Here is a 24,628-nt window from a genome sequence, read left to right as displayed (position 1 = left end):
AGCCCCTTTACGACATTGAACACTAAACTAAAGTGACGACAAGACATGAGAGGAACAGCATTACAGAAACACAGTCTATGTTTAAACTGACACGACAAGACATGAGAGGAACAGCATTACAGAAACACAGTCTATGTTTAAACTGACACGACAAGACATGAGAGGAACAGCATTACAGAAACACAGTCTATGTTTAAACTGACACGACAAGACATGAGAGGAACAGCATTACAGAAACACACTATGTTTAAACTGACACGACAAGACATGAGAGGAACAGCATTACAGAAACACACTATGTTTAAACTGACACGACAAGACATGAGAGGAACAGCATTACAGAAACACACTATGTTTAAACTGACACGACAAGACATGAGAGGAACAGCATTACAGAAACACACTATGTTTAAACTGACACGACAAGACATGAGAGGAACAGCATTACAGAAACACAGTCTATGTTTAAACTGACACGACAAGACATGAGAGGAACAGCATTACAGAAACACACTATGTTTAAACTGACACGACAAGACATGAGAGGAACAGCATTACAGAAACACAGTATGTTTAAACTGACACGACAAGACATGAGAGGAACAGCATTACAGAAACACAGTCTATGTTTAAACTGACACGACAAGACATGAGAGGAACAGCATTACAGAAACAGTTCATTTCACACACAGAAAAAAGAGAACATAAGAGTTGAGAGAAATGAGAAACAGATTAAAACTAATTACTAGCATATAGACCTACTGTGTTGTGGACTGAGAGTCATAATTATGTGATCACAAGACGCTTGTTTAAACATAATCCTCATTTAGCCAGCAGTACAATAAGCCTCCCTTCTGGCTCCAGAACTATGGAATGAACTTCCCATTGCAATGATTACTAACTGACTGGCTAGTTAACATCAGAACTAACTGACTGACTAGTTAACATCAGAACTAACTGACTGACTAGTTAACATCAGAACTAACTGACTGACTAGTTAACATCAGAACTAACTGACTGACTAGTTAACATCAGAACTAACTGACTGACTAGTTAACATCAGAACTAACTGACTGACTAGTTAACATCAGAACTAACTGACTGACTAGTTAACATCAGAACTAACTGACTGACTAGTTAACAATCAGAACTAACTGACTGACTAGTTAACAATCAGAACTAACTGACAGGCTAGTTACTAAATTATGAAAGTAACTTGTTACTAGTTACTTTACTTTATAAAAAATAAAGGTTTATATATATATATATATAATATTTTCCAATTCAGACACATTATTGTTTTCAAGGAAAACATATTCCCTAATGTCATGTCACTGGTCCAGTTGGTTTGTTTTAAGCTCTAAAAACAGGAATAGAACACTTGTGCCAAAAGTACAATATCCCAAATCACAGACAATATCCTACTATAAATGCACCACGTCTCTGCATGTGTGTGTGTGTGTGTGTGTGTGTGTGTGTGTGTGTGTGTGTGTGTGTGTGTGTGTGTGTGTGTGTGTGTGTGTGTACACGGTTGTAATGCATGTAACTTCGACACACGCGTTCCACACCCCCACAGGGAGTGCAGTGACCGGTATCGAGTTGGTCGGACCCACGGTTCTCCAGAACCACCACAAAAGGCTCTGGTCAGGCTCTGCCAGTGGGCCTAAAGATATGGAATCAGGACAGACTCATAATTATCCGTATCCGTATAAACAGATTTGTATTCGTATAGGCAATTCGTAACAAACAGTATGCAAGTGTAAATCAGATTTGTATCTGTAATGTACAATTCGTAACTCTTATTCTCAGATTCGTAATTCAAATGTTCACTTCTGTGTCTCAAATAACCACTTTCGTGTCTCAAATACCCACATCTGTGTGTCAACTTATACATTTTAGAAGGATATTTATTTGTGACTCTCCACTGAATTTTGTGAGTAATTATGAGACTCTTTTACCTCGCTGTTAGTCATATGATTTGTAACTTGTAAGAAATAAAATCACCTATGCACGCACCAGATTTGTACTCGTATAGGCAATTCGTAACAAACAGTATGCAAGTGTAAATCAGATTTGTATCTGTAATGTACAATTCGTAACTCTTATTCTCAGATTCGTAATTCAAATGTTCACTTCTGTGTCTCAAATACCCACTTTCGTGTCTCAAATACCCACATCTGTGTGTCAACTTATGCATTTTAGAAGGAGATTTATTTGTGACTCTCCACTGATTTTTGTGCGTAATTATGAGACTATTTTACCTCGCTGTTTGTCACATGATTTGTAACTTGTAAAAAATAAAATCACCTATGCACGCAGAGTCATTTGTATTTGTAGCTCACATTTGTGTGTCAACTTAACTCAAATTTAGCTGTTAATTTGCACGGATGTGTGTGAGTATTTTTGAGACTGAGAGAACAGTCTCATAATTATCTGTATCTGTAACAACAGATTTGTACTTGTGAAGTGCAATTCGTAACTCTAATTGTCAGATGTATCTCGAATCTTAACATTTGTAATTCAACTTAGAAATTCTAAACACAAATGTAGCTGTTAATGTCCACGGATGTGTGTGGCAATTTTGAGACTATTGTACCATGGTGATTTCACACCAATCTGTGACTTGTGTAGGGAGCAGTACCGAGTACCTCCAGTAGATGGCGGTGTGGGTACCAGATCTTCGGCTCTGTATAATTAGCTAGGATTAGACTTCCTGTTTACTTCCGGGTTGGGAGCTAGCTAGGATAAGGCCTTCAGAATAAGAGGTTAAGACCTCGTAATTAATGTGTTCTTTTAAATGTCATACATTTATTTAAAAAAAAATGCATTTATGTTTTTTTAAAATGCGTATACTAGAGTACTTATATGTGCCCTAACATGTTTTACCGATTTAAAATGGCTATCCTATTAAATTGGACACTTTGCAGTCTTGGCACATTTTCCTAACGCAGTGTGGCGAGTTTTGAGCTTGTAGATCATCTATTTTTTGCTATTTGAATTGAAATCCTGAATATTTTTCAATTTTTGAATTGTAAAGCTGAAAAGTAACATAAAAGGGGTGACCTCCTCTACAACACCACACCCTCCGCTAAGCGAGAGAGGAGTAAAATAAAAAGTTACCAGGCCCCCAGTGGGCTCAGGTCAAAAACGTTTCCAGACTAGAGTGGACGCTGGACAAAATACTTTTTACACCTCTCCCACTTAGTGGAGGGTGTGGTGTTATAGAGGAGGTCTCCCCGAATGTGTGCATATATCAGACCTGTTGATACGAAGAGCCGTTTTTGGTCCAGCATCCACTCTGGTCTGGAAATGGCACACTTTTGACCTCTGAGCCCACTGGGGGCCCGGTAACTTTTTATTTTACACCTCTCCCGCTTAGCGGATGGTGTGGTGTTGTAGAGGTCTCCCATTTTATGTTACTTTTCAGCTTTACAATTCAAAAATGTAAAAAATATTCAGGATTTCAATTAAAATAGTATTATTAAGTATTATTAAGTACGAGGTCTTAACCTCTTATACTGACCATATTCTGTCCAATTTAATGGGATAGCCATTTTAAATCGGTAAAAACATTTTAGGGCACATATAAGTACTCTAGTATACGCATTTTAAAAAGACATATCATAAATGCATTTTTTTTTAAATAAATGTATGACATTTAAAAGAACACATTAATTATGAGGTCTTAACTTCTTATTCTGAAGGCCTTATCCTAGCTAGCTCCCAACCCGGAAGTAAACAGGAAGTCTAATCCTAGCTAATTATACATAGCCGAAGATCTGGTACCCACACCGCCATCTACTGGAGGTACTCGGTACTGCTCCCTACACAAGTCACAGATTGCTGTGAAATCACCACGGTACAATAGTCTCAAAATTGCCACACACATCCGTGGACATTAACAGCTACATTTGCGTTTAGAATTTCTAAGTTGAATTACAAATGTTAAGATTTGAGATACATCTGACAATTAGAGTTACGAATTGCACTTCACAAGTACAAATCTGTTGTTACAGATACAGATAATTATGAGACTGTTCTCTCAGTCTCAAAAATACTCCCACACATCCGTGCAAATTAACAGCTACATTTGAGTTAAGTTGACACACAAATGTGAGATACAAATACAAATGACTCTGCGTGCATAGACAAATGACTCTGCGTGCATAGGTGATTTTATTTTTTACAAGTTACAAATCATGTGACAAACAGCGAGGTAAAAGAGTCTCATAATTACGCACAAAAATCAGTGGAGAGTCACAAATAAATCTCCTTCTAAAATGCATAAGTTGACACACAGATGTGGGTATTTGAGACACGAAAGTGGGTATTTGAGACACATACATGAACATTTTAATTACGAATCTGAGAATAAGAGTTACGAATTGTACATTACAGATACAAATCTGATTTACACTTGCATACTGTTTGTTACGAATTGCCTATACGAGTACAAATCTGGTGCGTGCATAGGTGATTTTATTTCTTACAAGTTACAAATCATATGACTAACAGCGAGGTAAAAGAGTCTCATAATTACTCACAAAATTCAGTGGAGAGTCACAAATAAATATCCTTCTAAAATGTATAAGTTGACACACAGATGTGGGTATTTGAGACACGAAAGTGGTTATTTGAGACACAGAAGTGAACATTTGAATTACGAATCTGAGAATAAGAGTTACAAATTGTACATTACAGATACAAATCTGATTTACACTTGCATACTGTTTGTTACGAATTGCCTATACGAGTACAAATCTGTTTATACGGATACGGATAATTATGAGTCTGTCCTGATTCCATATAAAGAGCCAAAGTCCCCTCACCTGTGCAATTTCCAGCCTATGCCTCAGCCAAGTGTGGGTCATGACCGAAAGAATAAGGTCGCGAATACAAGCTGCCGAAATGAGTTTTCTTCGGCGGGTGGCTGGCATCTCCCTTAGAGATAGGGTGAGAAGTTCAGTCACACGAGAGAGACTCGGAGTAGAACCGCTGCTCCTTCGCCTGGAAAGGAGCCAGTTGAGGTGGTTCGGGCATCTGGTTAGGATGCCTCTCGGGAGCCTCCCTAGGGAGGTCCTCGACGCACGTCCCACTGGGAGGAGACCCCGGGGCAGACCAAGGTGCAGTTGGAAGAAACACATCGACTCACTGGCCTTGGAACGTCTCGGAATCCCCCAGGAGGAAGTCACTAATGTTGCTCTGGAGAGGGAAGTCTGGAGCACTCTGGTGGAGCTGTTGCCCCCGCGACCAGACTACGGATAAGCGGTTGAAGATGGATGGATGGATGGATGGATGCCTCAGACAATTGATTGCCATGGCAACTCCACACCTGCCAATTGAGTACTTATTACTTAACCACTCCACTTTTCACAGTCAGTTTGCACTCTTCAGACACAGGCAGACCGGCAGATACAGAGATCTCCATGTGGGACACAGACAGACAGTTAAAACGGGTGCTATGACAAGTTGACAACGGGTATTATTATTAGGTTCCCAAGTTGCATCGTTCTCAAGTAGGACGATGGCCGACGGGCACGTACAGGTCTAGTGGCCGGTGGCCGACGGGCACGTACAGGTCTAGTGGCCGACGGGCACGTACAGGTCTAGTGGCCGACGGGCACGTACAGGTCTAGTGGCCGACGGGCACGTACAGGTCTAGTGGCCGGTGGCCGACGGGCACGTACAGGTCTAGTGGCCGGTGGCCGACGGGCACGTACAGGTCTAGTGGCCGGTGGCCGACGGGCACGTACAGGTCTAGTGGCCGACGGGCACGTACAGGTCTAGTGGCCGACGGGCACGTACAGGTCTAGTGGCCGACGGGCACGTACAGGTCTAGTGGCCGACGGGCACGTACAGGTCTAGTGGCCGATGGGCACGTACAGGTCTAGTGGCCGATGGGCACGTACAGGTCTAGTGGCCGATGGGCACGTACAGGTCTAGTGGCCGACGGGCACGTACAGGTCTAGTGGCCGATGGGCACGTACAGGTCTAGTGGCCGATGGGCACGTACAGGTCTAGTGGCCGACGGGCACGTACAGGTCTAGTGGCCGACGGGCACGTACAGGTCTAGTGGCCGATGGGCACGTACAGGTCTAGTGGCCGATGGGCACGTACAGGTCTAGTGGCCGACGGGCACGTACAGGTCTAGTGGCCGATGGGCACGTACAGGTCTAGTGGCCGATGGGCACGTACAGGTCTAGTGGCCGACGGGCACGTACAGGTCTAGTGGCCGACGGGCACGTACAGGTCTAGTGGCCGACGGGCACGTACAGGTCTAGTGGCCGACGGGCACGTACAGGTCTAGTGGCCGACGGGCACGTACAGGTCTAGTGGCCGACGGGCACGTACAGGTCTAGTGGCCGACGGGCACGTACAGGTCTAGTGGCCGATGGGCACGTACAGGTCTAGTGGCCGATGGGCACGTACAGGTCTAGTGGCCGACGGGCACGTACAGGTCTAGTGGCCGACGGGCACGTACAGGTCTAGTGGCCGGTGGCCGACGGGCACGTACAGGTCTAGTGGCCGGTGGCCGACGGGCACGTACAGGTCTAGTGGCCGGTGGCCGACGGGCACGTACAGGTCTAGTGGCCGGTGGCCGACGGGCACGTACAGGTCTAGTGGCCGGTGGCCGACGGGCACGTACAGGCCTAGTGGCCGGTGGCCGACGGACACGTACAGGTCTAGTGGCCGGTGGCCGACGGGCACGTACAGGTCTAGTGGCCGGTGGCCGACGGACACGTACAGGTCTAGTGGCCGACGGGCACGTACAGGTCTAGTGGCCGACGGGCACGTACAGGTCTAGTGGCCGGTGGCCGACGGGCACGTACAGGTCTAGTGGCCGACGGGCACGTACAGGTCTAGTGGCCGGTGGCCGACGGGCACGTACAGGTCTAGTGGCCGGTGGCCGACGGGCACGTACAGGTCTAGTCCAGACTAATGATATGGATATAATACTGATGCCCTGCCAGGGTAATTACAGACAGGCCTAAAGTAATTACCCTATGTTACCCTATGTTGACCAATCATCATAAAGTAACTAATAATAATATCTCAAACTTATATAGCGCTTTTCTGAGTACCCAAAGACGCTTTACATGGGGGGGGGGGGGGGGGGGGGGCTTTACAGAGGTAACAACAAAATAAAAACAACTTTATTAGAAAAAGGAAAAACACTAAAAGCTAAAAACATTAAAAAGAAAGACAGTGACAAGGGTTAGCTAGGGAAGGCAATATTGAAGAGGTGGGTCTTGAGGGCGGTTTTGAAGGGTGGGGGCATCTCTGAGTGCCTTAGGGAGGGCATTCCACAGGGTTGGGGCAGCAAAGGCAAAAACTCTGTCACCCCACCCTATGTTACCCTATGTTGACCAATCATCATAAAGTAACTACCCTATGTTACCCTATGTTGACCAATCATCATCATTATGATGACGTTATGCCCTGTGGAAGACACTTTCTCTTTCTGATGTGGAATGTGTTTCACTCTGGGAGCACACTCAGCGCACCGTGTCAGTTTACATGACAGACTCCACCCTGTCAGTTTACATGACAGACTCCACCATGTCAGTTTACATGACAGACTCCACCATGTCAGTTTACATGACAGACTCCACCATGTCAGTTTACATGACAGACTCCACCGTGTCAGTTTACATGACAGACTCCACCATGTCAGTTTACATGACAGACTCCACCATGTCAGTTTACATGACAGACTCCACCCTGTCAGTTTACATGACAGACTCCACCCTGTCAGTTTACATGACAGACTCCACCCTGTCAGTTTACATGACAGACTCCACCATGTCAGTTTACATGACAGACTCCACCCTGTCAGTTTACATGACAGACTCCACCCTGTCAGTTTACATGACAGACTCCACCCTGTCAGTTTACATGACAGACTCCACCATGTCAGTTTACATGACAGACTCCACCCTGTCAGTTTACATGACAGACTCCACCATGTCAGTTTACATGACAGACTCCACCATGTCAGTTTACATGACAGACTCCACCGTGTCAGTTTACATGACAGACTCCACCATGTCAGTTTACATGACAGACTCCACCGTGTCAGTTTACATGACAGACTCCACCATGTCAGTTTACATGACAGACTCCACCATGTCAGTTTACATGACAGACTCCACCCTGTCAGTTTACATGACAGACTCCACCATGTCAGTTTACATGACAGACTCCACCATGTCAGTTTACATGACAGACTCCACCCTGTCAGTTTACATGACAGACTCCACCCTGTCAGTTTACATGACAGACTCCACCATGTCAGTTTACATGACAGACTCCACCCTGTCAGTTTACATGACAGACTCCACCATGTCAGTTTACATGACAGACTCCACCATGTCAGTTTACATGACAGACTCCACCGTGTCAGTTTACATGACAGACTCCACCATGTCAGTTTACATGACAGACTCTGCACTGGCAGGAGAAGGAGACGGTTCTTTTGGATTACATTACGTAACGTGGGTAACTACTAACTCACCCATTGAAAACACAGTAACTATAATGGCGTTACTGAATGGGAAAATGTAAAGAGTTACGTTACAAGTCACAGCAAAAAGTAGTTTCTTTATGTAACGTAATGTAAGGGCATTAGTTCCAACAGTGATTACATTGTATTGTTCTTGCTTTGTGGAGTAACAGCGTCTGATAAATGCCTGGTTTACAGCTGGCAGTACAGCGGTGTCGTCGCTTACCGCCCAGAATCCCCGAAACCAAAAGGGCTTACAGTAAGCCTTTTAATTTTAACCTGTGTGCGCTCAGTGAGAATACCGAAATGCATGACCCCAAATAATTGATAATATGACACTGATATGACCTTCTCTTTTGAGGGGCGCTAGCCCCCCCTATGTCCAGCTTTAAGGGTGCGTGTAAACACAAACATTAAATGCCATTGATGAATGGACATTTTTACGTCAGTGTAAACACCAACATTAAGTGCCATTATACTGAATGGCCAGTATAATGGTGAGTTCAGTGTAAACAGATGAATGGACAGTGTTACGTCAGTGTAAACACCAACATTAAATGGGTTAGGTTTAGGGTTAGCTCTAGTTAGTTAGTTAGTTAGTTAGTTAACCCTAACTGAATGGACAGTAGTAAGGTCAGTGTAAACACCAACATTAAGATGAATGGACAGTAAAGGGTTAGTAAAGTCAGTGTAAACACAGTGTAGGGCGACTGTGGCTCAAGAGGTAGAGCAGGTCGTCCAATGATCCATGGGTCGGCGGTTCGAATCCCGGCTCCTCCTGGCTACATGTCGAAGTGTCCTTGGGCAAGACACTGAACCCCAAATTGCTCCCAATGTGCTGGTTGGTACCTTGCATGGCTTCCGCCGCAATCGGTGTATGAATGTGTGTGTGAATGGGTGAATGTAATGCACAATCTATGTAAAGCGCCTTGGATAAAGGCGCTATATAAATGCACCGTTTACCGTTTACGTTTACCGTTTAACACCAACATTAAGATGAATGGACAGCAGTAAAGGGTTAGTAAAGTCAGTGTAAACACCAACATTAAGATGAATGGACAGTAGTAAAGGGTTAGTAAAGTCAGTGTAAACACCAACATTAAGATGAATGGACAGTAGTAAAGTCAGTGTAAACACCAACATTAAGATGAATGGACAGTAGTAAAGTCAGTGTAAACACCAACATTAAGATGAATGGACAGTAGTAAAGTCAGTGTAAACACCAACATTAAGATGAATGGACAGTAGTAAAGTCAGTGTAAACACCAACATTAAGATGAATGGACAGCAGTAAAGTCAGTGTAAACACCAACATTAAGATGAATGGACAGTAGTAAAGTCAGTGTAAACACCAACATTAAGATGAATGGACAGTAGTAAAGTCAGTGTAAACACCAACATTAAGATGAATGGACAGCAGTAAAGTCAGTGTAAACACCAACATTAAGATGAATGGACAGTAGTAAAGTCAGTGTAAACACCAACATTAAGATGAATGGACAGTAGTAAAGTCAGTGTAAACACCAACATTAAGATGAATGGACAGTAGTAAAGTCAGTGTAAACACCAACATTAAGATGAATGGACAGTAGTAAAGTCAGTGTAAACACCAACATTAAGATGAATGGACAGCAGTAAAGTCAGTGTAAACACCAACATTAAGATGAATGGACAGTAGTAAAGTCAGTGTAAACACCAACATTAAGATGAATGGACAGCAGTAAAGTCAGTGTAAACACCAACATTAAGATGAATGGACAGTAGTAAAGTCAGTGTAAACACCAACATTAAGATGAATGGACAGCAGTAAAGGGTTAGTAAAGTCAGTGTAAACACAAACACTCAAAGATGGACATAGGATGTGATTGGATTAGGAGGACCATTAACAGGATGTTAATGCTTAAAGGAGTAGTTCACAAAATGTACACACCGTGAACAGTTTTAGATCAATTACACACACCATGAAGCCCCCGCGACCCGGCTACGGATAAGCGGTTGGAGATGGATGGAGGGAGGGAGGGAGGGAGGGAGGGAGGGAGGGAGGGAGGGAGGGATGGATGTACAACATACCTCATTAACCCTTAATGACCCTAACCATACCCCCTAACCATAACCCCTAACCCCTAACCTAACCTCTCCTAGGTCTCATTAACCCTTACCTCTCCTAGCGAGGTCTCTAGTGCAGGTCTCATTGTATAACGCGTTAGGAGTTAGGAGTCTTACCTCTCCTAGCGAGGTCTCTAGTCGTCTCCTTGCCGATCCCAGTGTTTGCTCCTGTTATGACGACCGTTTTACCGTCCAGCCTCTCGTCACACGACCAGCGGTGACAGCACACACTCCTTATATGGACATAAAATATACATTATAATATGGACATAAAATATACATTATAACACACTCCTTATATGGACATAAAATATACATAACACACTCCTTATATGGACATAAAATATACATTATAACACACTCCTTATATGGACATAAAATATACATAACACACTCCTTATATGGACATAAAATATACATTATAACACACTCCTTATATGGACATAAAATACATAGTTACACACCACCCTGGGCAAGACCTACGCTGAAAAGACTATCATCGGAAGTTGCGGGATTTTAGCGGAAGTATCGCCCACGGAAATGACGTTGATGCTTTACAAATCAGTTTACATTCTCCGCGAATGAAACAAGTGTTGTGATTGGTCGGGAAAATATCGTATCCGGGGGAAATACAGCTGACGGATGTTCCGGAGGATACATCTGCCGATAGCTTCTCTGCCTTAAGTTGTGACCAGGCTCTTCTTTTCGCAGAAAAGTAAGCCTGGGACCGAGGCTAGTTACACACACACACACACACACACACACACACACACACACACACACACACACACACACACACACACACACACACACACACACACACACACACACACACACACACACACACACACACACACACACACACACACACTTTACAGGGGCCAGTTACAAATTAGCAGATCTACAAGGTCACAATGTATTGCAGTGAGAAATTGTGAGCTTGTATAGCTGCTTTTTATGCAAAGACACGCACGCGCACATGCACAGACCAGATCCTGACAGACCAGATCCTGACAGGTCAGAATGACCAGGTCCTGACAGGTCAGGTCCTGACAGGTCAGATCTAGACACTGTCCTGACCTGTCTGTCTAGGTCAGAATGACCTTTGACACAATCTAAATGTCTCAATAGAAAAGCAGGGAGACACACAACTACAGTTATATTGTAAATGATTGTGTGTCAGTCTATAGTGTAGAATACTATGTACCATAATGTATGGAAAAGTAACAACTATAGTTTATATAAATGAAACCTTATACTGTTCTACATGCAATACATTGTCCTTAACTCTGTCAGATATTCCACCTTAATTAGTTTATATAAACTAACCTTACCTGCAATACATTGTGCTGATAATCCACCATAATTAGTTATATAATAAGTTATTATTATATAAGTTATTATATAATGATTATAGTGATTATATAAGTTATTGTTGTTCCTACCTGCAATAAATTGTGCTGATAATCCACCTTAATTAGTTATATAATAAGTTATTATTATATAAGTTATTATAAGTTATTATAAGTTATTGTTATACAAGTTATTATAAGTTATGTTATTGTTGTTCCTACCTGCAATACATTGTGCTGATAATCCACCTTCAGGACCAACTGAACAAACATTCTCTCCCAGATTCACAACACTTTTCTTTTTTTTCTTCACTTCTGCTTATCCCCGCCCACTTCTGCTTATCCCCGCCCACTTCTGCTTATCTCCGCCGACGTCTGGTCCAACTAACAGCTATGGGACTCCATGCTCCACAGGCAACAGCACCACCCACAGTACAAACTGTGTAATTACAGCTATGGGACTCCATAGGCAACAGCATCACCTACAGTATAAACTGTGTAATTACAGGCCACTTGTGGGTGTGGGTCTGTTCTTTAAATCAGTGGTTCTCAACCAGTGGTCCGGGGACCACCAGTGGTCCTTGAGGGGGTTCCAGGTGGTGCAGGGACCACCAGTGGTCCTTGAGGGGGTTCCAGGTGGTCCGGGGACCACCAGCGGTCCTTGAGGGGTTTCCAGGTGGTCCGGGGACCACCAGTGGTCCTTCAGGGGGTTCCAGGTGGTCCCCATGCAGCTGAATGATGGAGAGTTGGTAACCAAATGGAACCTATTAGATCTTCAACTATCGCAAATGTAAAATGAAACCAAATGGATTTGGTTTAATTTTACACACTCAAGAGTTACATTATTGTGATAAATCTGCATTACTTAATTTACAGTTATAGAATGTAGAATTACACATGGATAAACTTTCCTTAATGTTTATCTGGTTTCAGTATTCATTTATGATATATTTTCTCTAGTATTGGGGGTGGGGAGGGGGCAGGGCGGGGGTCTGGGGGTGGGGAGGGGGCAGGGCGGGGGGGTGGGGAGGGGGCAGGGCGGGGGCTAGTATTGGGGGGGGGAGGGGGCAGGGCGGGGGTCGTGAGACATGAACCCCTAATATACATCAGGGGTTACATTGATTGATTGAAATATTTATTAACAGTTTGCAGAATTACAGTACATTTCAAGCACACTCAATACAAAGACTGTTAACTGTGAGTGGACGACCCAATTAAGCATTACACTCGTTTACAAGAGGGTCCACCTTGTTCAATTCATCAAAACATTTAGAGACGTACAAATAGACACAGTACACAGTAGACAATAGTACAAATACAATCAGATTTTACGGCCAGTAGGTGCCCTTTGAGAGCGGTTTTGAAGGAGTCAAGGGATTTGCATGTCTTAATGACTGTTGGTAGGGCGTTCCACATTTTGGTGGCATAGGAGCGACAATAATTTAGTCCCTTGTTTGTGCCGAATCTGGGTTGAACTCCCTCTTAATGGTTACATAGAGACACACGGGGACTACAAATTTCACGCCCCAAAATGAGACAGCGTCCCCACTTCTGGTCCGCCAGCTGGTCCCGGATCAGTTCGTCCTGAAATGCACCAAACTTGCACAGGCTGGCCAAGCCCCTCAGATCAGCCACATATTGGTGAACCATCTCACCCACATGTTGTCGGCGCTGGCGAAACAGAATCCTCCGGAGGATGACACTTTGTGGTGCTGCGAAATGGTCGGACAGGAGTTTGACACAGTCTATAGCGTGTGAAAACGTGTACGTCACCAAGAGGGGGGCGGCGTCTGAAAAGCTAGGGACGGCCCTCTCGTGGGCATTAAATTCTAGCCCACATCACTCAGAATAGAGTGATGTTCGATACGAACTTAACCGGGATGTGGATTGTGGAAACCTCTACTTCAATGCTCTACGAGTTGCTTAGCCATTAGCCAGTTATTCTGTCTCATCTAGAAGACTCGTGCCCAAGGTAATACAAGCCATTCAAGGTATATGGGTTGTAAAGCCAGATACCTTGATTCGTATATGTTGACCTGTTGGAGATACCGCGTGCGTTGCCTGGAATCTCAGGTTTAGAAGCCATGGGAGCCGCCTTTTATGCTGTGCAAGTCTAGTGTTACGATGATGTCACCACTGTGTATATCCATCTTTGGAGTTTCTACATTAATCTGATGTCAGCGCTGGATAGCGCTGTTGTCTCCATATATGGGACTATGGGTTATCCCATATATGGAACTCTAAGTGAAGGCCTTCGCAACAGCCACGTAAAATAGCTCGACTAATGCTGGTTATTTAGTTAGGACCCATTACAGTGGTGTTCGATACGAACTTAACCGGGATATGGAAACCTCCAATGAAAAGCTCTATAATTTGCTTGGCCAGATATTCCGTCCTATCCAACTGACTCAGGCCAAAGATATTAGAAGATATTCTGCCCCCTTAAGTCTCTGACTGTAATCCTTTTATACTTTTTAGTTATATGTGTGTCATAATGACAATGCTATCCAATCGCATATGACGATGACACACGTGTATATCCCTATATGGGGTTCCCACATCAATCCGATGTCAGCATTGGATATTTCCATTATCTCCACATATGGGCCATACATCATCCTCATATGTGGAGATCCAAGTGACGGCCTTTTATCCCCATATATGGAGATCCATTTGAGAGCCTTCGCAACAGTGACGGTGGTATGTTTTTGTAAATATTGAGCTCGTTCTTGGCGACAACATAGTGAACCAACACCAGGATGGATAGAAATAACGTTGGGCCAAAATACATTACAAGGACAAGGAAAATGTTGTGAACAAACACGGCTGTGCTTAGATACTTTGTTGAACGTTATGTCTCTGCACCCGTGCGCCGATCCAAGCCATTCTACGTCTTTTTGTAAACTCGTCAATCTGGGTTCCTTGATACTGTCTCCATGCTGGAAAGTTGAAAATCTAATTCCGTTTTCTGGCTCATTCCCTCGACGTGACCTGCTGTGGCACTTATTTACTGAGCAAGTCTGCACCATTGTGAGGTCAGTTTAAAAAAAGAACAAGCACACGGATAGTCGCTCAATGTAAACAAACCAGACAAGCCAGCAAGTATGGCGGCCGCTACCACGTGACACATATGTTGACGCCCCCTCCAGGAGATTTTGGTACACCCTATATATCTTGCGGCAGTCCCGAGGGTGGCGAGGATCAGTTGTCCCTCTGTGCCAAGACAGTGAATCAGAATGGCTCTTAGTCGCGCGTCGCTCACGTCTACTAGTCCCAAAGCCGCGATGTAGTTTTCAAACGAATCATGCCAGCGAGTCCAAGGTGGCGACTGTGGCTCAGGAGGTAGAGCAGGTCGTCCAATGATCCATGGGTCGCCGGTTCGAATCCCGGCTCCTCCTGTCTACATGTCGAAGTGTCCTTGGGCAAGACACTGAACCCCAAATTGCTCCCGATGTGCTGGTTGGTACCTTGCATGGCTTCCGCAGCAATCGGTGTATGAATGTGTGTGTGAATGGGTGAATGTAATGCACAATCTATGTAAAGCGCCTTGGATAAAGGCGCTATATAAATGCACCATTTACCATTTACCAAGGTATAGGAGGCTCGGCCGGGAACGGCAAGAAAGCGGGAGGCGGTGAGAACGTCAGCTCCATCCTCGTCGTCAATGTTGTATTGGAGAATAATGCACAACTATGGACATGAGCTGAAGACTTTACTGTAACTTGGTTGTGCGCCGGCAGCACACTTACAAACCGGCGTTCAGTGTTAGCAGCAGCAGCAATAATAATAACACAACACAGCCTTACGGCAGCAGGCACTTTATGTTACTGTCGTAACCATATGACGTGAACCCCATACATAACACAGTCCACCTAGAGAAACACAACCAGTCCACCTAGAGAAACACAACCAGTCCACCTAGAGAAACACAACCAATCCACCTAGAGTGGTTAGGGTTTCTAGGTTCTCTAACCCTAACCTAGCCACAAATTGCAACTCTAGATTTTTTTATAATGGGATGAATCTAGAGTTGCAATACCCTCCATTGACTCCCCACTCATCATATTGCGTTTGCGATCTGCTTGTCTTAAACCATGTTAAACTCACCAACATTGCAGCTGTAGTCCAAGCTTGAATTAACCTCTTTCAATCTGCCAAGCTTGTTTTTCATAAAAATCCACCGTAGACATGTTATGAGCTACTTTCTGTCAAGACATTCTGTGCAGGTGATTATTTTTCTAAGTGCTGGAGTTTGGAAGCACTCGTCGTAATTCACTGAACGGCCCTGCAAGTACCACCTGTTTCGAATTTGCACATAATGCAGGAGGCAGCAGCGCAACCCGTTAACAAAAACGAGTGCTTCCGAACTCCAACACTTAGAAAAAGAATCACCTGCAGAGGATGTCTTGACAGAAAGTAGCTCAACATCTCTACGGTGGATTTTTATGAAAATTTAGATTTTTATGAAAAAAAGCTTGGACTACAGCTGCAATGTTGGTGAGTTTAACGTCGTTTAAGACAAGCAGATCGCAAACCAAATTGGATGAGTGGGGAGTCAATGGAGGGTATTGCAACTCTAGATTCATCCCATTATAAAAAAATATAGCGTTGCAAAATGCGGCTAACCCTAACCCTAGTCCACCTAGAGAAACAAACGCGTTTCGGCACACAGGCCTTACTCAGTTTCAAACAAATTAAGTTTGAAACAATGTCTCAGAGTCAAGTATCCCAACATAATCCCCAAAAAGTAATCCAAATAATCCAAACGTTGCAGATCTTCTCTTTTGTTAAATCAAGTAGTCCTCAAAGTTATAAAACCAAAAGGTAATGCAGCTCACTGAAAAAAATAAAACTATATCCTCCTCACCCAACCTTTAAGTCAGGAGTCCTCGGCTGCTTCCTTTGTTCACAAACACTGGATTGTTTGCTTAGAGTTCAAAGCTTCAGAAATGAATTCAAAGCTTCAGAAATGTCCACCAAACTTTACTTCTTCTTCCCACACCTAAAGTTCTGGTCAAACTGCGTGTTGGTTTGAGTTCAGTTCTGAAGGATTGGATTAAAAACAGTGTGTTTGACAAACAGTAACAACCACCAAACACTCTTCTAACTGCCTCAGAATGGAACCCCAGGCTCGGCACCTGATCACTTCCTGTTCCTTTATAGCTTCCTGGCAGTTCACTTCCTGGAATTGGAACTATTCCTGGAACTATTGCTCAAATACATTTCCCCACAGCTCCCCCTGTGGTCAAACCTTATCATGTTGTCAACAGAAAATGGATGACCAATGTTCAACTACACATAACACCATACATTCTATTATCTATAGATGATCATGTTTAACTACACATAACACCATATATTATATTATCTATAGATGGTAAATGTTGCATTTATATAGCGCCGCTTTACATAGATTGTGCATTACATTCACCCATTCACACACACATTCACACACCGATGGCGGCGGAAACCATGCAAGGCACCAAACCTGCACATCAGGAGCAATCAGGGGTTCAGGGGACACTTTGACACTAACTCATGGGGGAGCCCGGGTTCGAACTGGCACCCAGCCACTCTACCCCTGAGCCACAGCCGCCCCACTGTGGTTTCATTTTAACCAATAGATTCCCTTGTTATTCCCCAGTATGTTGTGTTTCATTTTAACCAATAGATTCCCTTGTTATTCCCCAGTATGTTGTGTTTCATTTTAACCAATAGATTCCCTTGTTATTCCCCAGTATGTTGTGTTTCATTTTAACCAATAGATTCCCTTGTTATTCCCCAGTATGCTATGTTTCATTTTCTTTCAACACTCACACAAGGACAGAAAATACATTATTTAATGTATGTGGGAGTGTCACAGCAGAGATATTATATATAAAGGTCTCCTAGTAACAGAGCCTCCACCATATTGGAGTGATGGCGTAACTTCTGGTTGCTTTAAAAAAAACATTAAAAAGTCACGCTGTACAAAACAAGAACTTGTTTTAATCCTATTCTACTCTCATATATTTATTTACCCATTTATTTATCATATTTATGAATGGGTCAAAGCATAAATTAGTAACATGTTCATTCAGAATGTAAGGGTGCATGTGTGCGCATGCATGAATGCAATTGCACGTGCACGCGCGACCGTGCATGTTTACGTGCGTGCCTGAGACCAGAGCCATAGAGTAATGGTTGAGACGAAGCAGTGAAAGGTCCTGCAAGATACCGTCAGTCTTACCCAATACCCAATCTTTCTGTTTTATGAACACAAGGCTGCTGTACTTTATACCTCATACTTTAAATGCTTAGTATGAGGTATAGGGCTCCATTTTCGTCACCGCTAAACCCCTTATCCCTAAAACTTCTTTGCCTTTTTTTACTATTTTGAAAAACATTTTTGAATAGTTCAACTAGCCAATCTACATTGACACGTTGTGAGCTTGAAGACTGGCCATTTTAACTATTAAATAATGTTTTGCAAAATAGTAAAAAAAGGCAAAGAAGTTTAGGGATAAGGGGTTTAGCAGTGACGAAAATGGAGCCCATAAAGTACAGCAGCCTTGTGTTCGTGACCAATGTGTGAGCTCATTACAGGAGTGACCAATGAGTGAGCTCATTACAGGAGGCAGGAATGTACTGTAGGTGTACACACGCACGCACGCACGCCAACCACAGCAAGATATAAGATTTTTCCACACACTTCTTTACATCTGTAAACCTGTAAAGATGTGTTGAAACTACACAAATATAAAGACCATTTGTTTTCTTGCTTTTCCATAACCCTGAGAACTAAATTGAGGTCTGTATTAGACTCCTTGACCTGGAAAACATGTAATTAAAGTTGGTTGTATAGAATCCAAGATAGCACTAAGCTATATACAATTAGTATTTAACATTCAATATGGGGGCCATGCAGGTATCTCAGGGTTTCCTCGTGCTGATTCCTAAAGGTTAGGGTTAGGGTTAGGGTTAGGGTTAGCCTAACCCTAACCCTCGTGCTGATTCCTAAAGGTTAGGGTTAGGGTTAGGGTTAGCCTAACCCTAACCCTCGTGCTGATTCCTAAAGGTTAGGGTTAGGGTTAGGGTTAGCCTAACCCTAACCCTCGTGCTGATTCCTAAAGCGTACAGTTCGGTCTTTTGTCTTCAATGTGAGACCACTACGACTGAAAATGTCCCATGAAAAAAGTTTTTGATAATATATTCCCTCCGAGCTAATCTCAGTCCTGAAAATAGTGCAATAGGACCACTCAGAGCTCCCCTCAAGGACCACTGGTGGTCCCTGGACCACTGGTTGAGAACGAGGACAGACGTAGAGTGTGGAATGCACTCCCTCAAGCCCTGAAATCCTTCAATTCTCTTGCAAGATTTAGGAAAGACCTTAAATCATGGCTCCATCTTCACACTAACTGGTCATAGTTAATTTCCGACCCTGGATCTCCCATTAATGTCTGTGTATAGTTTTATGTTACAAGGTGGACCACAATGGAAACAAGCTTGGTTTTTTTCTGTATAGTCCATTGGAATTTGAAAATATTTTTTGTATTTTTATAAACTACCAATAAAGAAGTCTGTCTGTCTGTCTGTCTGTCTGTCTGTCTGTCTGTCTGTCTGTCTCCACTCCTGCAGACACCGACCATAGCAGTCAGCTTGCTGCTGACAGGGAGGAGTCACACCACTCCAGTCAGAATGCTGCTTACAGGAAGGAGTCACAGCACTCCAACAGACAGAATGCTGCTGACAGGAAGGAGTCACAGCACTCCAGTCAGAATGCTGCTGACAGGAAGGAGTCACACCACTCCAACAGACAGAATGCTGCTGACAGGAAGGAGTCACAGCACTCCAACAGACAGAATGCTGCTGACAGGAAGGAGTCACACCACTCCAACAGACAGAATGCTGCTGACAGGAAGGAGTCACACCACTCCAACAGACAGAATGCTGCTTACAGGAAGGAGTCACACCACTCCAACAGACATAATGCTGCTGACAGGAAGGAGTCACAGCACTCCAACAGACAGAATGCTGCTTACAGGAAGGAGTCACACCACTCCAACAGACAGAATGCTGCTTACAGGAAGGAGTCACACCACTCCAACAGACAGAATGCTGCTTACAGGAAGGAGTCACACCACTCCAACAGACAGAATGCTGCTTACAGGAAGGAGTCACACCACTCCAACAGACAGAATGCTGCTGACAGGAAGGAGTCACACCACTCCAACAGACATAATGCTGCTGACAGGAAGGAGTCACACCACTCCAACAGACAGAATGCTGCTGACAGGAAGGAGTCACAGCACTCCAACAGACATAATGCTGCTGACAGGAAGGAGTCACAGCACTCCAACAGACATAATGCTGCTGACAGGAAGGAGTCACACCACTCCAACAGACATAATGCTGCTGACAGGAAGGAGTCACAGCACTCCAACAGACATAATGCTGCTTACAGGAAGGAGTCACAGCACTCCAACAGACATAATGCTGCTGACAGGAAGGAGTCACAGCACTCCAACAGACATAATGCTGCTTACAGGAAGGAGTCACACCACTCCAACAGACATAATGCTGCTGACAGGAAGGAGTCACACCACTCCAACAGACATAATGCTGCTTACAGGAAGGAGTCACAGCACTCCAACAGACAGAATGCTGCTGACAGGAAGGAGTCACAGCACTCCAACAGACATAATGCTGCTTACAGGAAGGAGTCACAGCACTCCAACAGACAGAATGCTGCTTACAGGAAGGAGTCACACCACTCCAACAGACAGAATGCTGCTTACAGGAAGGAGTCACAGCACTCCAACAGACAGAATGCTGCTTACAGGAAGGAGTCACACCACTCCAACAGACAGAATGCTGCTGACAGGAAGGAGTCACAGCACTCCAACAGACAGAATGCTGCTTACAGGAAGGAGTCACAGCACTCCAACAGACAGAATGCTGCTTACAGGAAGGAGTCACACCACTCCAACAGACAGAATGCTGCTTACAGGAAGGAGTCACAGCACTCCAACAGACAGAATGCTGCTTACAGGAAGGAGTCACACCACTCCAACAGACAGAATGCTGCTGACAGGAAGGAGTCACAGCACTCCAACAGACAGAATGCTGCTTACAGGAAGGAGTCACAGCACTCCAACAGACAGAATGCTGCTGACAGGAAGGAGTCACACCACTCCAACAGACATAATGCTGCTTACAGGAAGGAGTCACACCACTCCAACAGACAGAATGCTGCTTACAGGAAGGAGTCACAGCACTCCAACAGACAGAATGCTGCTTACAGGAAGGAGTCACACCACTCCAACAGACAGCCGTAGCAGTCGGCCTGCTGCTTGGCGTTGGCTCCACACGAATCCTTCAGCCACTCCTTGAAGAGTTCCTCGTCCTTCTTGAGCACCAGGAGTTGTCCCAGAACCACGTAGGCCTTGTCGAAGTCCTTCTCCTCCAGCCTCTTCCCCAGAGCTTCTCCGATGCCAGCCAGAGCCAGCACAGACTTCTCCCCCATGGGCTCCGACACAAAGTCCTTGTGTTTCTGGGAGGTCGTCGACATGGTTGACTCGGGCTGTTTGTAAAGGTGATTGATCGTTGATTGGCTCACACACTGCGCTTTAAACGCTAATTATTTAGCACTGGTTCGGCGTTCCTTACGTTTATATTCCCACATGGTGAATGATGTCATGTTGATGATGTCGTGATGACATCATCAACAAGGCTCTTCATCTGGCTCCTCATATGCCCATATATGGGCATGAGGGGTATCGGCGGTTGTGGGAAGTCCTTCTGCAGTGATAATCGTATATATATAAAAAAACAGGAATTTAAAAGATTCCAAAAAGGTAGAACATCCAAAAATTAAACAAGCGGTGGACAAAGTACTCACATTTCCATTTCTTTATTGGCACACACCAAAAAGTGCTACCTTTTTGGAATTTTTTTAATTCCTGTTTTTTGATGTATACTGGATTTGGGTATGGCACTCCACTGAAAACCATTGCTGATGCGCAACCTCTTTTTCTCATTTAATCGTATGTATATATGGAGAATGTCTGAAGAGTGCAAACTAACTGTGAAAAGTTGGAAGGTGTGGATAATTCAGCAGGTGTGGGCTGGGGTTGGCATGGCAATCAATTGGCTCAGGTTAGGTCCGTTACGTTAGGTCCACTGGCAGAACCTGACTGACCCTAACTAACCCTGACTGACCCTAGCCCAACTGACCCTAACCCAACTGACGCTAACCCAACTGACCAGAGCCTTTTGCCAACCAGCCAACCACCTTATCTTCTACCACTTCCCGGTCCGTGTCAGTGCTGCTCCGGTTTCCACATATTCCGTCACCCTTGCCTGTGCCAGGCTTCCATCTGTTGCCGTGGTAACTGCATTTTGATCTCTCTCTCTCTCTGACCTTAAAGGACAAGAGCACTTTGGGTTACCATGATCTAATTCCAAAATCAAAAATCACACCCGTGTGAAGTGAGGGGCGTTCTTATACATACTTATACATCATCATACATCATCTCATGAATTTATGCGATTGCTTCGCCGATTTGCTCATCTACATAATGACGTGAATTTCTCCTTTCATTGTCAATGGCAAATATTGAGACGTGTGAAGACAAAAGCTGTATATAGGAGGAGCTAGCGCCCCTCAAAGCTTTATATAGGAGGGGCTAGCACCCCTCAAAACTGTATAAGCTGTATATAGGAGGGGCTAGCGCCCTCAAAGCTATATATAGGAGGGGCTAGCGCCCTCAAAGCTGCATATAGGAGGGGCTATAGCGCCCTCAAAGCTGCATATAGGAGGGGCTATAGCGCCCTCAAAGCTGCATATAGGAGGGGCTAAGCGCCCTCAAAGCTGCATATAGGAGGGGCTATAGCGCCCTCAAAGCTGCATATAGGAAGGTGTGGGGAATTCAGCAGGTGTGGGCTGTCCAATTTAAAAAATCACACCTGTGTGAAGTGAGGGGCGCTCTTATCATTGTATAACATTTATACAATGTCTTCCCGCGGCCGCGGGAAGATATTTACAGTAGAGGTGCTGAACTGTGAGCAGGGGGTGAACTGTGAGCAGGGGGTGAACTGTGAGCAGGGGGGTGAGCAGGGGGTGAGCAGGGGGTGAACTGTGAGCAGGGGGTGAGCAGGGGGTGAACTGTGAGCAGGGGGTGAACTGTGAGCAGGGGGTGAACTGTGAGCAGGGGGTGAACTGTGAGCAGGGGGTGAACTGTGAGCAGGGGGTGAACTGTGAGCAGGGGGTGAGCAGGGGGTGAACTGTGAGCAGGGGGTGAACTGTGAGCAGGGGGTGAACAGGCGGTGAGCAGGTGGTGAACTGTGAGCAGGGGGTGAACTGTGAGCAGGGGGTGAACAGGGGGTGAGCAGGGGGTGAACTGTGAGCAGGGGGTGAACTGTGAGCAGACAGACAGACAGACAGACAGACAGACAGACAGACAGACAGACAGACAGACAGACAGACAGACAGACAGACAGACAAACGAGCAAACTGACATGCAGGCAATTAACCAGGATAAGGCGCCGATACTGTGATACAGCATATTTATTAGGTCTAGTAACAGAAAACTGTTTTGATTAAAATTATTATTATTTCCCCCTCCTGTCCAAGGGGGGGGGGGTAATAATAGGTGCTCCAGCCCCCCCAGCACCCCTACTTCCCTCAGCCATGTAATCTCTGTGGACTAACAGAGATCAGATTATAACCCCCAACCATTTAGCATTGATATCATAATTCAGTTTTAACTATTTTAAGAATGATGATTGTCACTAGATACTGTACTGTGCTCCGATACTTCTATTCCTGGCTTCAAAATCAATAGCTAACACACACACACACACACACACACACACACACACACACACACACACACACACACACACACACACACACACACACACACACACACACTTTACAATTCATGAAAAGGCTACGGTGTAGGCTTAGGAATACAGCCAGCCCAGTAGCATATTAAGTTATGTAATAACGAAAACATTATGTACACTAACTCATTTACCTCAAATGTTTTCATTCTGGAAAAAACCTTAAAATGGTCTATATGGTCTAATCTAATGGAGTACATTGATGACCCCCCCCCCCCCCCACACACACACACACACACACACCCCTCCCACACCCCTCACTGGTGCGAAATCGGGGAGGAAAAACGGGGAAGCGGTAATTGGCATGATAACAGTTTATTGTGATTAAAAAAACGGTCACAATAATAGTATCACTAGACACTGTCTGGCTGACTCTGAGCCACCAGACACTGTCTGGCTGACTCTGAGCCACTGACACTGACTCTGAGCCACTAGACACTGACTCTGAGCCACTGACACTGACTCTGAGCCACTAGACACTGACTCTGAGCCACTAGACACTGACTCTGAGCCACTAGACACTGACTCTGAGCCACTAGACACTGACTCTGAGCCACTGACACTGACTCTGAGCCACTAGACACTGACTCTGAGCCACTGACTCTGAGCCACTAGACACTGACTCTGAGCCACTAGACACTGACTCTGAGCCACTAGACACTGACTCTGAGCCACTAGACACTGACTCTGAGCCACTAGACACTGACTCTGAGCCACTAGACACTGACTCTGAGCCACTAGACACTGACTCTGAGCCACTGACACTGACTCTGAGCCACTA

At 44.7% G+C, this 24,628-nt stretch overlaps 2 protein-coding genes across 2 annotated transcripts in view; both read right to left on the bottom strand.

Moving 5' to 3' along the window:
• LOC306918307 (retinol dehydrogenase 12-like) overlaps positions 1–17,000 on the bottom strand; it is a 31,940-nt gene extending 14,940 nt beyond the window's left edge. The window contains exons 1-2 of the mRNA XM_079531199.1: positions 16,834–17,000; positions 10,727–10,842 (exon numbers count right to left, since the gene is read on the bottom strand). The gene's annotated coding sequence lies outside the window, so the exon portion shown is untranslated. The remainder of the gene's footprint in view (positions 1–10,726; positions 10,843–16,833) is intronic.
• Positions 17,001–21,238: 4,238 nt separating this feature from the next.
• LOC306918308 (barrier-to-autointegration factor-like) lies at positions 21,239–21,511 on the bottom strand (the record flags this gene model as incomplete). Its single annotated transcript, XM_079531200.1, has 1 exon — positions 21,239–21,511. One exon carries the CDS (start codon positions 21,509–21,511, stop codon positions 21,239–21,241), a length of 273 nt encoding a protein of 90 aa, XP_079387326.1.
• Positions 21,512–24,628: the final 3,117 nt, after the last annotated feature.

The sequence above is a fragment of the Electrona antarctica genome (genome assembly GCF_951216825.1).
Source record: "Electrona antarctica genome assembly, contig: scaffold_147, whole genome shotgun sequence".
NCBI lineage: Eukaryota > Metazoa > Chordata > Actinopteri > Myctophiformes > Myctophidae > Electrona > Electrona antarctica.
Note: the sequence above shows the minus strand (reverse complement) of the source record. Positions and strands in the feature narration are given on the sequence as shown.